Source organism: Mesitornis unicolor, unplaced genomic scaffold, assembly GCF_000695765.1.
Source record: "Mesitornis unicolor isolate BGI_N332 unplaced genomic scaffold, ASM69576v1 scaffold24800, whole genome shotgun sequence".
Taxonomy (NCBI): domain Eukaryota; kingdom Metazoa; phylum Chordata; class Aves; order Mesitornithiformes; family Mesitornithidae; genus Mesitornis; species Mesitornis unicolor.
In genome coordinates this window covers 55,854-73,301 of record NW_010156597.1, presented here as the reverse complement: position 1 = coordinate 73,301, position 17,448 = coordinate 55,854, and the positions used below count along the sequence as shown (strand labels likewise).

Here is a 17,448-nt window from a genome sequence, read left to right as displayed (position 1 = left end):
TGGAAATGTTGCAGATATCAAGCCAAAGCAATAGTCTGCATCCATGTGTGCTTCTCTTATCTACTTTTATGTCTTTCCAGGCTCTTCACCTGGCTTTGTAGTGTAAAATATATACTTTACATGTTAGGGGACACTGACTAATGAAAAATTTTACATCACTTAGCAAAAAATGCTGTTCTGAGGATACAGATAGGTTCAACCTTTTTCTTAAAAAAATGCTAACCAATGGAAGCAAGAAAAATCAAACAACTAGTGCACAACAGAAATACCGCAAAGTGAAGATTTTACTCTGAAAAGGGAGCACAGGAAAATGCCAAGAAACTTTACTACTATTATTCATGTGGAAACCACTTGATGCTGTAAGGAGTGGCTACATAAATTCTCGATAGTTTCCTGAATAGGCTGTTTCATATTATTTTAATATTAATAAAATGAGGCATAGTGATGAGGGAGTAACAGTCACAATTCAGTGATCTCTTCCACATGCACATTCTCCAAAGAAAAAATACAAAGCTTATGTGATTATATGACAAAAGCCATCTCATATGTGCAAATACAGTTTATGAAAATGTCCAGAGAACCCAATCCCCAATAACGTCCCCAAATATTGTAGCAGCCTTCCAGTACTACTACAGCAGCTTTCCATACTTAAAGGAGGCCTACAGAAGAGATAGGGAAGGACTCTTTATCAGGGAGTGTAGCAATAGGATGAGGGGCAACAGTTTTAAACTGAAAGAAGGTAAATTTAGATTAGAAATAAGGAAGAAATTCTTTACTGTGAGGGTGGTGAGACACTGGCACAGATTGCCCAGGGAAGCTGTGGATGCCCCCTCCCTGGAAGTGTTCAAGGCCAGGTTGGACAGGGCTTTGGGCAACCTGGTCTGGTGGGAGGTGTCCCTGCCATGGCAGGGGGGTTGGACTGGATGAGCTTTAAGGACCCTTCCAACTCAAACCATTCTGTGATTCTATGAAAAGAGCAGAGACTTCATAAGTCAGTGGGAAGAAAAAAATACATGGTGTTGAAATATAAAGAAGTGACCACAAGACTGAAGAGTAAAATCTTACTCTTACTAAAGTCCATAGAAAATTCTAATTGTCTTCCATGCAATGCTTCAGCCTAAATTATATTCTCTAAAAGATAGACTGAAGTATTTCCAGAACACATTTAATTTGCAAAATAATTATATTTCCTTTCTTTCAACTATTTTTCTACATTTAGTTATTTATGACATGTACACACCAGGACATAATTTGAGACACAGGAAGAAGTAAGTCTGTTTTCTTCTTCAAAGTATTTTTAAAAGAGAAATACTTTTATTTTTTCTGATTTTCCTCAGAAGTTCACCTTGGTGCCGGTATTCAGTCTTAATTAGTATTAATCCCAATGTTGAATATCAAATTAATAATAACAACAACAACAATAACAATATAATACATTAGTTATTTAATAGAAACCATATTGAAAAAAAATTGAACCATAACTCCTTTTTTTCTCCAACAAAATCAGAAAATAATATTTTTTTAACAAAATGGTCCATTTGGAAACGTTCCTTTCTTTAAGTCATATTCTGTAGCATAGAACATAAATAGTAATTAAAATACTAAAAAAAGAAACTTCTTAAAGAAGAAGTTAAGAATAATTTAGTTGTCCTAGGCAAGTTTATATATATACATATATATACACACATGTAAAAAAACCATGTTACTGACTAAAACAAAGTGTAGATGAGGGGAGAGCAATGGATATTGTCTACCTCAACTTTAGCAAGGCTTTTGACACTGTCTCTCATAGGTAAGCTTAGGAGGTGTGGGCTAGATGAGAGGACAGTGAGGTGGATTGAGAGCTGACTGAATGGCAGAGCTGAGGGTTGTGATGAGCAGCACATAGTCTAGTTGGAGGCCTGTAGCTAGCAGTGTACTGGGTCCAGTCTTGCTCAATATATTCACCAAAACCTGAATGAAGAGACAGGGTGTACCCCTTAGCAAGTTTGCTGATGATACAACACTGGGAGGAGTGGCTGATACACTAGAAGGCTGTGCTGCCACTCAGTGAGACATGGACAGGCTGAAGAGTTGGGCAGAGAGGAACCTAACGAATTTCATCGAAAGCAAGCATAGGGTCCTGCACCTGGGGAGGAATAAACGCATGCACCAGTACAGGTGTGACTGGCTGGAAAGCAGCTCTGCAGAGAAGGACCTGGGGACCTGGTGGACAGCAGCTGACCATGAGCCAGCGATGTGCCCTTGAAGCCAAGAAGGCCAATGGCATCCTGGGGTGCATTCAGAAGAGTGTTAAGAAGAGAATTATTTTTTGGAGGAGTGAAGAAAGAGAAAAGGACAAGAAGATATATGAACTAGTTTGAAATTCTAAAATGTCCTACTCTGTTTACACATAGGCTAAAAGACTTCAAGACTAGAGTCAGTTTCAAGTTAGAAATTATTTGCTTTGTGGATTCATTCAGGCTGAGAATCAAATCAATAAAGATTTCACAGAAATTCTGCTATGTTTGAAAACAGATTTCGTTATTTTTGCCAACCAGAGACAAAAATTCTCAGGACTAATCAGGCCTCAATTTAATCCAGGGTTCAGGACTTGGAACAGACTGATCTGCCACAGGCGACTACTTAATGTCTAATTATTTTTAATTAAACACAAGGAAGAACTTTTTTCCTCTCCAATGCATTCAAAAATTCACAATTTTCATTGTACTGTATTACAAATTGTCTGTCAACAAAGGTTTCCTGGTATTCAAAATCCTAAAAACCAGATCTAATTATAGTGCATGATTAGAATAAAGAAAAGAAAAATGAGGGGAAAAAGAAACACCGAGATAATTTTTAATATCTGTATGTCTGGGTTCTTTCTATTTGATACATATTTACAAATACATTTAGAAACCTGTCATTAATATTTTCTATCAAAATAATCACTGCATCTTAATTGTCAGGCACAAGAAGGGAGGATGACAGGCACTGTAATACTTTCCAAGTGCCGTGAGAAACAAGACATTTTGTGGCAGTGACAGAAACATCTATAGATAAAATACAGTTTGTGACAGAACTTACTTTCTGCTGTCTGCAGTATTATCTCATCAAGCTCTTTTTCAAGTTTTTCATAAGTATCTAGCCTGGCTTGAATCTCAGAATTCTGTGTTTGAAGTTCAATAATGCGTGTTTCGCTAGAAGACTGAAGACTGTAAAATTCCTTAGTAAGCACCTGTAAGAAGGAATAATGGAAAGATCAGAGATTCAGCATTACAGCTATTTATGAAACAGGCAAAATATAATACATGTAAAATGCTTAGCAATACAATACTAAATACTTGATGCAACTTTTGCACAGGAAAGACCAAAATACTTCAAAAAGCAGTTATTTTTTCAACTATATTATATTGCACAGATTACACTCTCGGGTCATATCCCCTATGCTTGTCTCCTAAAGCCTTAGTAATTTTAAGAATCTCTGTCTGAAAAATCTATGAGAATTTTAAAGGAGAGTTAGGAAAAGCAAGGTAACAGTTAAAAAAAATTAATGCACACAGACAAAACAGTGTAAATACATTTATTTTTGTTTCTTTAACTGGATTCCGATTTTAGTTATCAATTTAAAAAAAGAAGATTCCTTTACAGAATGGTAAATGCATGAATATCAAAATTTCATATTTAAAACATACCAGATTCTTACTGTTTATTACTGAAAGGTAATATGGCATTAACATTCAGGATTAATGTAAATACTTAATCCACTGAGCTTAAACAAAAAAGCACATATTCAAAAGTAAAACTTATGAAGGTCCATATAAAACTATAGTTTGAGTACTTGAAAATAGAAAACAACACTGACAACCTATATATTATAAAAACAACTGGAATAAAAAAAATCCTTGGTAAGTAAAGCAGTAATCTACATGCTTTGCAGAAAAAAAATCAAATCAAAACAGGTAAAGTAATAACCAAGTAGTACTGTAGTACTTTTAATAATAACTTCCCAAATAAAAACCCCAAACATTCAAGATGACAACTCAATATAGATCTTCAGATACAGAAATATATGTATAGTGTATACAGCAGTAATACCAGATTCACTGTCAAAAACAATAAAGAATGTACAAAGCCACTCAAATATGAAAAAACTGGTCTAGTGTCACAGAAGAATAAATGTATAGGTTAAAATTCTTCAACATATAAACCGTCTATTTACTAGTTTTAGCATGCATAAGGAGAGAAACTGCTATATGCTGAAATCCAAATAAAAACAAGAGCTGGTTCATAAAGCAGCTGTAGCTGAGCCACAAGACACTAATGAATACACTGTTAATTAAGATCAATATCCTACAAGAAGGGTAAGAAAAAACCCTTAGTACATTCATACTATATATAAGAAGGAAAATTTTTAAATTAAAAACTCAGTCAAAAGGAATAAAATTAAAAGCTTCAGATATCAAGTATTTAAAATTCTGGAAGAATATTTCTTAATATTTCAAAGCGCCTCTCTAAAGAGAAAAAGTACCAAAAGCGTCAGTGGAATTGAATGCCAAATATTCAAATAAATATCCACAAAGAAAAAGGAAATATAACTCAAATGTCATAGAATCACAGAATGGTTTGGGTTGGAAAGGACCTTAAAGCTCACCCAGTCCAACCCTCTGCCATGGGCAGGGACACCTCCCACCAGACCAGGTTGCCCAAACCCCTGCCCAGCCTGGCCTTGAACACTTCCAGGGAGGGGGCATCCACAACTTCCCTGGGCAACCTGTGCCAGTGTCTCACCACCCTCACAGTGAAGAATTTCTTCACAATATGTCATCTAAATCTACCCTCTTTCAGTTTAAAGCCATTACCCCTTGTCCTATCACTACGCGCCCTTGTAAAAAGACATCTTCTCAAGGTTTAGACATGTCTGTGCAATTAAAAAATCTGTTTAGCAACCTCAAAGTCTAGCAAAACTGGCACTCCCAGTGCTCATGACCACAACTAACCTCATCAGCTGGGATCTGAATGTCCCAATACAGACAAAACAAGAACACGTAACTCTGTAATTCTAAAACTCTAATTCTGTTTCCACTCTATAGTTCCTTCTCATAAACACCCTAGGCAGGTGCAGCACTAGAAATGTGGGGACTTGAAGAACAACATCCTTCTCCAAAAAATGAAGGCTGCCACAGCTGGCACTTGGAAAAAAGGTTTTTATTTTGTCCTGTCCAGTTTGTATCCTGACATTTGTTTTAGACATACACTGCCAATCTCAATTAAATTTCACAAACTGGACTCAGTGATATGATTTTGGGACTAACTTTGCACAGGTGAATGAATTGTGTTTTAAAGTAAATTTGCAATGCTGAAAACTGGACACATTTCCAATACTAAAATAGATGAACAGGATGAGATACATTTTGGAATGCACATGTTCGAAAGAAAATAAATTCTAAGCTTGTAGAGATAAAAAGGTCCAAGTCATTCAACTCTGTGTAAATGGGTGCAATGGGTGCAGGTGCTCAGGTGCTGGCAGTGGGGGCTGCAGGGTGGCCTCTGTGAGAAGAGGCTGGGGCTGCCTCGTGCTGTACACAGCCGGTTCCAGCCGGCTCCAACCAACCCAGCATAGGGCACAACTGAGCCCAAGGTGGTGGCACCATGAGGAAGATGTATTTCAGAGAGAACAAAAATGCTGCACAGCTGTGAGGGTTGAGGAAAAGTGTGAGAAACAGCCTTAGTGCAGACACCAAGGTGGGAGGAGGGAAGGAGGTGCTCCAGGTGCCAGAGCAGGGATTCGCTTGTAGCCTGTGGAGAAGATCATGGTATAGCATGTTGCCCTGTCTACATACATATATACAATTCACATGAATGAGGTACTGTCTTCAACATGTCTCCATGAGAGCTTGTTTTGCCTTCTTCCTCTCCCCTAGGTCTTGTTTTCCATTGGACTGGTCAAACTTAATAAGCTTTGCCATTAGATTCTGCTTCAGCAGAATTTGGTGGAGTTACCAGTTCAACCATGGATGTTCTTTGCCACTTTTTCCCCAAGCTTTTCCATCTCAAATTCTAATTTAAAAAACCTATGTGTCTCTTCATGTAACATACCTCCAGCTTTCTCTGATATTTCTCACATTCCATTTGGCACTGTGAAAGATTCTTAGCTGTTTCTTGTTGCACGAGTTGAACATGCTCACTTTCAAAAGACTTCAACTTACTCTGGTGAAGAAGTTCAGCTACTTTGCTTTCTGTGCCAAGCTGCATTTGTCTATACCTAAAAGGAAAAAAAAAAGAAAAAAAGAGTTTTGAGAATTCAAAAATAAACAACCATAACACATATGCTAGTTCTGTTCATTACAGGTATAAATTTTAGAAATTAATACAGTATTTTTAAGAGTGTAATAAGTATTAGTATGGTTAACTATTGTAATCTGTATTTGAGACATCATTAGGAAAATTCAATGCTATAATGACAATAAGCCATAGTACGTGTAAAACTCCATCCATGGCTGTTCTGAATACGTGGTTAATGCACGATCAAATGACAATGACCTTACAGTACATATTTTTTTAAAAATATGTTAGATCAACGTGAATCTCTTTTTCTGTACACAGATATATGCATTGGAGTCTTTTTTAGACTTCAGTGATATTAATGGCACATCCCTTGGGATATCCCTTTAGGATATCATGCATATCAGCTACACTGCTTTTTCCCATACCCAAAGATATTAAGAAATGTCAGACCACAACAGGGCATTAATTTCCACAGTAATTCAGAACCACAGGTCCTTCTCAAAAAGCAGAAACAAAATATACTTTTGAGAATATCACTATAAGGTAATTATAGGTGACAGATAAATAACATTCCACTTAGAAGTGGACTTCAATCATTCTACTGATTATACTTAGCAGGTAATCTCAAAAAAGAGAGGTAAAAGTTTCCTGATAGAATACTAAATTGCTGGACTGTAAAAAATGAGGGTGACATGAAGAAAAGTAGAAAACCTTATGAAACTTAGCATTAAACAACATATGAAATTCAAAGGAGATATATGCAAAGTACATCACAGCTTGTAAAAATTATCCTAACCATATACATAAAATGATAAACTCCCAGCTGACTATTTTCATTCACAAATGAGATCTTTGGGTTACACCAGACAAATCCACGAAAACTTTGTCTCAGTTTGAAATAATGGTCAAAACCAACATTTTGGGAATTACTGTGAAAGTCATATAGAAAATGCAGACATTGCCATGTCATGTGACAATTCCACGCTGTTACCTGCATACTGAATGCTGACTACTGTGCTAGTACCTTACCTCCCAAGGAACGTAGAAGAACTGGTAAAGCATCAGAGAAAGGTAATAAGGATTATTTGACAGTTACACTGTGTGGAAGACATTACACAAGCAAGCTAGGACTTTATAGCTTGGAGGAGGGATGGTGTAAGGAAAAGGAAGAAATAGGAGATGCCTGAAACCTTATGAGTGGCATGGAAAATGAAAACAGGAATCATTTTCCACTAGATGAATGAGAAGGCATCTAATAAAGCTAGTAAAGGCAGAATGAAAACAAATAGAAGTTCTTCACACATGCAAGCCGTGAAATGCCTTAAGATACTGTGGATGCTAAAAATTAACACTCAAGAGGATACTGAACAAACTCTCAGCAGAGAAATCCTTTGACAACTATTAAATGCAGGATGGCACTTCTCACACAGAAGTCACTTAACAACAAATTGTCAGAATGCCAGATAAACCTTTACTCTCACCCAGCATAGCTGTTACATTAGCTGTCGTTTGTCAAACAGCAGTTGCAACACAACTCCATCCTATTTAGCACCTGATCTTTAGGTGGGATTGAGTCTTTAATAAAAACAAGAGGATTACTTCAGATATTTTCCCTGAGGATTTCAGATGTAGGAATGTTTCTAAGGCACAAAGAGGAAGCAATTTTCACTGGAATTAACTTGAACAGAACAAACAGGTGTCATTATGATGCCCTTTATAATCACTCTGCAGACATCCCTGTATAAGTAAGCAGCCCAATGCATGAATGAGGTTGTTCCCACACAGGCTGCGTGAGCAGAGACTGGAAGTTCTGCTACTGAGCTCCTGAAAAGCTCACTCTTTAGAAAACAATTTTTTTTTTTCAATAGTACGACATTTGTTCTCAGAGTTATCGCACTCAAACTGCTAAATGCCCATTATCTGGTTATGGACTACTGCTGGCAATTTTGCCTGAGGATGCTTTTAAAGTGCTCATACTTTAAGTATTTCAGCACTGCTCCCTGACTGTATGTTCCTATTTACAATTTTCCACACAAAATAGTTTCAGGACTCTTAAATGCTCCACACTTGGTACATGATTGGCTGCAGACACAACACTAGATCTGTTCTGCTGTACACATTGTTTACAAGCCCAGGAAGACTGTTTTATTCCAAAATAAGTAAGTCCTCACAAAGATACACGGTCCAGCCAACTGATGTGCAATGCAACACAGACATGAAATTTATCTACAAGTCATATTTATTGACTTTCAACAACAAATTCCCATTTTCTGCCTTTACACAAAAAAAATGGCAATGCCTTCCTGTACACAGCTTCAGACCTTAAATTAGCCTGAGGTTCAATGAGCTGTTCTATACAAAACTTACATGCTGGAAGCATGCATAAACATAGGCTACACATACTCCTCTGTACATACTTTCTGGATATTCCAGAAGAGGCTGCAGTTCTCTGATGATTTTGTAATGATTTTGTACTCAACCATCTGGGTCCTTCCAGAGCATGTTTATCAATTCAATCATGAACAGTAACTTCAGAAAAGAATTTGTACTTTGTTTTGGAAACTTGAAGCAGCTTACATGTGCATTATCTGTTTTGTACTGCTAAGGTTATGAAGGGTCAGTTTTCTTTTGACCTTACTACACTGTTGAGCTCAGTAGTAGCTCCTTCTCCATAGCACCATTCAGAGTTTTTTTGTCATATTTGCTACTACTTGGCCAGATTGTATCTCTGGTTTCTTGGCTACTATTTCAGCCCAAGTGTGTGTGCATGAGCATAGCACAATGTCAAAATACGTTCCTTAATCTGCCTAGATGAGCTCTACGGGAAAACAAAAGAAAACAAAACCACCCTATGCTTTAATAATATTGTTATGGAAAAAAAAGTGGAATGTGGGTGTGCAGGATATTTCTCTATTAAGAAATTTTAGCAAACTTGATGTAGTGAAAGAGAAGAGGTTTTTGTCTCACAGAAGAATGAGGGTTGGGAATGAAAGGGAAATTACAGATTGAGCTAATGAAAAAACTGGAAGAAAACCTACATGTAAGAATTATCTGGAATGAGGTCTCAACCTACGATATCTCTGTGCCATTAGGATGACCGGTCAATAGTTAACAAAAATTTCGTTTCTAGACTAAAACAGAAGAATGAATATTCAGAGAGGGACTAAAACTCTAGTTTGTAAGGATGAGTTTAAGACTTTTTCAGTCAGAGGAGGCTGTTTTTGGAAATGGTGGATAATGTGATACAACTTCTATTCAAAATCTGGATACAATAAGAGTAAACTGAAAGATTTCATGGTAAAATCACATAGTTTGTATACTGAAGAAAGTATGACAGCCAACTGTTGTTTTGAATAGAGGAAACACATAAGACATCCAGCACAGCTTAATCTAATATTGATATTCAAAGATTTCTACCACACATTTCTGTAAAGTGAGATTCACTTAGCATTTCCAACTTCTTATAAGTATGGCCAGTATGGCAAAGGAGGCTGTTCTCCCAATCTACTCTGCCCTGGTGAGGCCACATCTGGAATACTATGTCCGATTGTGTGCTCCTCAGTTCAAGAAGGACAAGGAACTACTGGAGAAACGCCAGGGCAGAGCCACTAAGGTGATGATGGGACTGAAGCATCTCCCATATGAGGAAAGGCTGAGAGAGCTGGGTCTGTTTAGCCTGGAGAAGACTGAAGGGGGACCTCATTAATGCTTAGAAATATCTAAAGGGTGGGTCAGGAGTATGAGACCAGACTCTTCTTGGTTATGTCCAGCGACAGGACAAGGGGCAATGGTCACAATATAGGTGACCATATATATAGGTTGTAGGTTCAACCTACACATATAGTCACAATATAGGTGACCATATATATAGGTTGTAGGTTCAACCTACACATAAGGGAAAAGGTCTTTACTGTGAGGGTGACGGAGCACTGGACCAGGCTGCCCAGAGAGGTTGTGGAGTCTCTTTCTCTGGAGACATTCAAAACCTGCCTGGATGAGTTCCTGTGTGATCTTCTCCAGGCAATTCTGCTCTGGCAGGGGGGTTGGACTGGATGAAGTCCTTCCAAAATTATATAAAACACCAACCCTTTCTAATTTTGCAAACTTGACTGTACCAAACTAAAGCTCTTTAGGATATATTTTAAACATTTTGTTCAGTTTAAAAATAGAAAAAAAAAACCTTGTAAGTTATGAAATCATCCTGAATCCACAGATGGGTCAGTTCCAGATCTAAGATACTGAGAGTAATTACAATATACACTCCTATTTGTACAAATGTTTGTGCTTTGATTCAGTGCCAAATTTGCAGAGAAAACTAAATGTTACAGATATTTTCTCCTTAACCTGCCCTATTGCAAACGTCCCACTTCCAGTCGCAACATGTCCTCTAATGTTGCTGCCCTCTTTCCTACCTGTCCCAGCGCCAGCCCAGATTTCTCCTGATTTCCAATTCTACTTTCATTCCTTCTGCTCAGGGCATCTGCTTTTCTTCTCACCTGTGTTCCTAGCCTATTCAGCTTCCATTCGTATGTTACAGCCCTACTCTCCATCTGCTGCTTTTTTTTCTCTCTGTTCCTGTATCAACCTCATAGCTCTGCATCCTTCATCAAATCCCACCCATACTTCTTTTAACGTGAGGTTCAAATCCCAGTTTAAGTTTCTCACCTTTTGCAATTGAGTCTGGCTGTTGAGGCTTCCTCACTTCCAAAGAGTCCAAAGCTAAGCATAAAAGCAGAGAACAGAATTTCCCTTACTCTTCATTGGAGTCACAGAAGGAGTAACAGCAGTCTAGACGGGTCGAAATTAAATTCAGTCATGCTACAGACTGCAGATACACTGTCCATACACACAGCAAACTGTGAGATTCCAGTTCAAACACCAGCACTCAAAGGATCTTGTTTTTACTGGTTCTTCTTTTGATCCTTACTACTAAAAACGGGTGGTCTTGTTTCTGAGCAATGAAACATTTCCCAAGAACTGAGTTCACACGCTACTCACTAAGCAACTGAAAATGTAGGAGCTCTGATCCTTACTTACAAATGCTTCCATTGCTCAGCTTCTGAACTTAAGCCATGTGTCTGGCTGGTTTCGTAAACCCAAAGTCTGTTTTAATATCTACTACAAAATGGGTAAGAAAATTGTTGTTCTTCATTTAAACACATGTATTTTATGGAGATTGTTACAATAAATTTTTTGGCACCTTCAGTCTTTTGTACCATTTACTGCTTCATTAATGTCTATCAAATAGGATAATTTCTAATCTGGACTAAAATAACAAGGCACTTAGTAACAACAGATTGTAATACCTCCAACCAGAAAGCATGCCATCGACTAATTTTTTAAACAATGAAAAATTCGTTTGCTGAAATAGTTCTCACTTCACATTTGTTATCCCCAATAACATGCTGAGAGTTTTTTCAGCACAGTGTTCCTGTTCTAGGTTGTTATTAAAAAAATCCAGAAATGTATAGCTTAAATGCTAAAGGGAAAACATGATTTAACAGCAAGTTCTTGCCAGATGTTACATTTGCTTCGTATCAAGTAATTAAACATACAGTACTTTTGCATGTGGTTTAGTAAAATCTGTTTGAGAGAGAAAGCTTAGAAGCTTTGTTTAAAGCTGCTTGCATCAAAGCAGATTTTTGTGTTTTGCAGCATTCTAAGCATTTGCTATGTACTGGCCTCTGATCCCCATTCTGTCGAAACAGCTTCCTTGGAGGCAACACTTCCACATGCTATTTCGCAGCTTGTAGGAAGTGCTAGTTCCAAACATCCAGATTCAGCAAGATAAACAACTGTCTTACACTGTCTGCAGTTTCAGGACACCTAGACCCTGAATTACCTATGCAGTCAATGGAGTTCTTCAGTATGCTGAACCCCTGTATTCTTTCTACATTAACTACGCTAATGCCCAGCGCACACCAGATTGCACACTTTTCCCTGCAGCGTGAAAGAACATGCATACTTGCCATGTATTCCTGTGCCTTTTGTCAGGGAAAGAAACTGGTCAGCTGCCGCACAGAGATCTTCTCACTAACCTTTAACTTGACTGGTAAAGAGGAAAGTTAAAGGTGGGGTAGTAGAATACACATATAAAAGGCACATCCTGATGAATTACTATAAAGGTAGCTAATTATCTGTGTGCTTATTCCACTAGGACAGCTACAGTGGCCTAATTATCATGATGACTGCACCATCTCTTTTAAGAATAGGAAAAATAAACATTACAAAAGATGAGCCTGCTTCAGGTATACCTGCTAAATCATGCTGACTGGCAGGGACTGAAATCCATCTTTGTTTCCTTGTCCTATCCTTGACTATCCAATTATGCTTCCTTTTATTTGACTCTCATTCTGTGAAACTTAAGATTCACCCCTGTACCCAGCTTCAACAGTAATGGCAGAGACTACTTCAGCCTAGCCTAGCCCAGCCTGTGCTTGGGATTTATGTTTCAGTCTCGAGAATTTAATGATAATCCTTCACTAAGGAGTTTTCTTGCAGTCCTGGAGCTCTGATGGACGTTGAAGCCAGTCTTCCACTTCCTGGAAGTGCAAGCTTACTTTTGGGCTACTGTAAAAACGCTGAGCAACTCCTGTCGTGGTTTCTTAAAAAAATGCAACAGGATGTGGTTGCTACTCATTGTTGATTCAATGCTGCTGATGCATGCTTAGTTTGCTCCGAGTTGCTTACCTAGACTGTTATTACTTGGTTTACATAATCTGCATCTCGACTGAGTTAACTCTTTTGTCATTTGATTCAATGAAATAAACACAAAATCCACTCAAATAACCTAAGTGAACTTTATCAGTATAGAGATATTAATAACAGCATCCTTAACAAAAAGAAAGGCTCTGAAGAAACCAATAAGCATACAATAAGGAATGGGATACAATTCCATCATTTCCTCCTCAAAAACTGGTTTTCAGATCCAAAAATAGGAGAACAGAGTCACCCTGGTAATTTTTAGGAGTCTAGTGGTACCTCCTTTTCTCTTTGCCGATACATCTCGGTCAAGATGGATACCTTTGTGTCCTCATTTATGTTTCTGGGGATGATGAATTCTAAATCTATGAAAAAACTGTACAAACATAGAAACATAGAAATCATCAGTACACACGGTTGGTCAGAGAATCAGACCAGGTATTTCAGGAGATGTAGACACAGAGATGTCTACTCTGTGAATCCAAAATTGGAAATTTTCACCTCACAAGATCCTTTGAATAAAACTTCAAAATAACCCCAAAGCAAGATAAAAGATCCCTCCTTTTCAAACAGGAAGGCTATTAAATGAGTTCTCTGAAGCCTAGCGAAGAGACCAAAGGAAACAGCTTCACAGAATTCTCCTCAGTACAGGACAACAACCTAAACGGGAAACAGCCAAGCAAAAGGATGCAGACACCGGCAGCTCCACCTCCAGCCAGAAGCAGCTGAACAGTTCTCCTGGTTCTGGCACAGCCTCCATACACGCACAAAACTATCTTTTGCATCTAGCATATACGAAGGCAGAAGTCTCCAATCTTGAAAGTATGAGAAACATGCTGAACTGAGGTGGAACACACATCTGGACACGCAGCAGAATAAGCACAATTAGATTTCTCATTGCCTAAATGACTTCTTTGCTCAAACAGATAAATACTTCATTTTTTTTTAAATTCCCTTTGAAGTGACAGATTGAAAATGATCCCTGCTCCGCAATACAGTCTTGTCTATTGTACATATTGTAATCCAAGAGCAAAAATCTGAAGTATATTTATTAAAACCTCATTACATTAGTCACATTAGTCACATTTCATTACACACATTACATTAGTCACACTTCTGTGCACACTACACTCTATTTTATTTTCCATGACACTGCAAACCATTAACTTTACTAAACCAATACTTTTATTTCATGGTTTACTGTAGTCCTTGCAAAAATTGCCATGTTAACAAAGCTGAATTTTGTACTAAATCAACAAAAAGTCAAGGAATAGTAGAGAGTCTTATCCCCCAATAATGTATATTGATTGGTATAGAAAATAATTGATTTGAATTGTAACTGTGAGGTTTTGATATGAGAAATATATAGCAGACCTGAATGAGGAAAATGCCAGCAACTTCCCTGATATGAAACACTAAAAAAAGGAAAAGCATAAACTTCTAATATTAATCTATACTAAATTTCAAACTTGTAACATACACTTGGAATTGTGTGCCTTGATCTATTTTTCTTCTGGTCATAGGTTTTTTTTAAGGTACCATACAATTTCAATAACTATTCAACAATTTACCTCCTTAAACTAGGTTTTAGCTTTTCCAGAAATATTACTACTTCATGAAAATAATCTTTAATAACAGTAATATTTTTGTTTCTGGAGTATAATTGAAATAAATTGTTACTGCAGCAGATGAAACATACCTGAACAGATCTGGGGATATCCGAAGCTACAGAAATTGTTCATTACATTTTTATTATTGCACTGCAAACATTGTTCTTCGTTGCTCAAGCAAACTACGAAATCAGAGTCAACAGTTACACAAGGACTCTGAAACTGTGCCTTGAATTGGTTTTTCCTCTTAGAGAAAGCATACAAAAATGTCTCTTTCAAAACTCTCCACTCCCACTAGTCAGAGAAGTTATTTATAATCAGTTATTCAGTTAAAACAATATAAACATTTTCAGGTCTTTTGTTGTGATTCTGGGTAGAGCGATTATTACTTGCTAGGCTAATTCATTATTCAGGGAGTTTTCAGTGTGCTGATATCTGCATGTAGTTATACTTTACTTACTATACTTACACTTACATGGCTCAAACACATTTTGATGTAGCACTACTGACCCTCTCAGCTCACAACTGGCCCTTAGCATATTTGCACACATTCCCTCCACTGAATGTTCTAGAGCAGTAGTTTTTCAAAATAGTAGCTGAAACCAGTGTTAGATTGATAATTAAAGCAGCTTGAAATAATTATGACTAAACTACCAAATGCACATGAAATTATTGAGATAAACCATCAGTCAAAATTCCCAATATGTTGTAGATCCTCTCCAGTGAATAGACTTTTTCTTTCTTTGTCTTTAATTAACCAATTCCCACTAGTGCTGTCACCATGCAAAAAGTATACTGCATTCAAATACGCATGTCCATGCATAGGTGTACACACAAAACCCAAACTCTGGAAGAAATCGTAAAACCTTCCTTGCTAAAGTTAGTTGACTTTGGATTCTTCAAAAAATATCTTAAGTTAGAAACTTTAAACATCTGCAGACACTGGAAAGAATCTACTGAAAACTTCTCATCTACACATAATGGTCAGATCTAACCAACAAACGAACAAGAAGAAGGTGATTCAAGGAAATAAACTCTCCGGATGTTCATGTTGACAAAGTTTGCTACCTTTTCTACTCATTCATGCGATTTACACTGCGAACACATCAATTTGCAAATGGCATATACTTTTCTTTTCTCTCCAGTTCTTTCCCTTTCTTTGCTAGTCTTTTCTACACTAGGTTGCAGAAGCAGTTTATTAAAATTAAAAACCAGAAAATTACAATTGGATTGCAGAGATATTTTGAAAAAATATTATAGGTCATGCATAGGTATGCAGATATGTTGTACTTCTATACACAAACTACTACTGAGAAAAAGCAACTAACCATCTCATACAACTTGGATAAAACTTTTGCAGCAAACCCAGAGACTGAAAGAGTAACAATGGCAACAGTCCAAATAATGAAATTCCAGTCACATTTTACACATTGGGAAAAAAAAAAATCCACACTGCTTAAGAAGGAAAGAAACTTAAATATGTATCAACAATCCTATCTTCTACCTTCTACAATAACATTTATTGTCTGCTGTTGTATATGATGCTGTTCCTCTGCTTTCATCAAAAAAATTCATCAAGATACTTTTAGATGTAAATATATACTTAAAGGTAATTACCATATGATTTTTAATCCCATTAATGCAAAAAGGGTAAAAGTAAATGTGAAACGATTGACAGAACAGCAGTTACACAAGTGATAACAGCAATACTGAATTGTCTCTCCTTTGAACAAATAAAATCTAAAAAGCAGTAAAAACAGAGACAGCTACAAAAAGAAGAAAAATGTTTGGAATGTCATAGATCTCCTTAAAACAGTCAGAAATGAACATACAATTTTTTAAGTTCTTAATTCCACAAATGTAACTTGCATGTAATTACTAATATAAAAACTAAAATTGTATCGTATACAATGATGAAAAAATGAGGTTTTCGGATGTGATCAGCAAGGAAAACAAGAAAAGGAAATGTCATCCCTGAAGCTTCCCAGAAAAGGACAGGGAGAGAAATGAGAAAGCAGGGACAACTCTTTTGAGACAGGGTTAACTGGGAGACCATCAGACAAAGCTCCTCTGACATCCGAAAAAGAAGAGATACATGCAATTACCGTATCAGCAGAGAGACTGCTCCCCCCATCCATTTTCCCCCTTGAAAGTCTGGCAGAGTAGGTCAGAAGGTTAGGGTTCAAACTGCCATAACGTAGCAAATGAATGGTATGTCCTTTATATCACACATTACAGGTTTGATTTCCTGATAAGCAGAGTTCAAAGTACAGGCATACCTTGTTATCTCCCAAGGATGTGTTCCTAAAAGCACTACAGTTAGCAATGATGGACAGCAAAGCAACTTTTCCCCTAAGACGCAACGTAATGGAGGGTCTTGGTGTTTGCAGTGACTTAAGAAATAAGTAAAATCTAGACACAAGAGGCCAGCATATTGCTGCATAATTCTCCATTTATTCCCCAGTAAAATCACTCCTTCAAAATAGGATCTCAACAATGCAAACGTGAAACAGAATTATTCAATAATTCAGGTCGGAAGGGATTTCAGGGGGCATCCAGTCCAACATCCTGCTCAGAGCAAGGTCAGCTATGAAATCAGACCAGGTTGCCGAAAGTTTTAGCCTCTTGGGTCTTGAAAACACCCAAAGATGGAGACTACCCACACTAATGCTCCTGCCACGTCCTGCTGTGAAGGGCCTGGCTCCATCTTCCCAGTGATCTCCTGGTGGGCACTGGGGGAACTGAATCCCTCCTCAGCTCCTCCTCACAGGGAAAGTGCTCCAGCCCTGACCATTCTGGTGGCTCTCCACTAGATTCACTCCAGCTTACCAATATGTTACTTGCACTGGATGTCCCAAAAATGGGTATC

General features: G+C 37.5%; 1 protein-coding gene across 1 annotated transcript in view; it reads right to left on the bottom strand.

Annotated features, from left to right (window-relative positions):
- PIBF1 (progesterone immunomodulatory binding factor 1) overlaps positions 1-17,448 on the bottom strand; it is a 90,634-nt gene that overhangs the window by 18,358 nt on the left and 54,828 nt on the right. Inside the window, exons 10-11 of the mRNA XM_010193901.1 lie at positions 6,079-6,244; positions 3,067-3,217 (exon numbers count right to left, since the gene is read on the bottom strand). Of these exons, the coding sequence (XP_010192203.1) occupies positions 3,067-3,217; positions 6,079-6,244 (317 nt within the window). The remainder of the gene's footprint in view (positions 1-3,066; positions 3,218-6,078; positions 6,245-17,448) is intronic.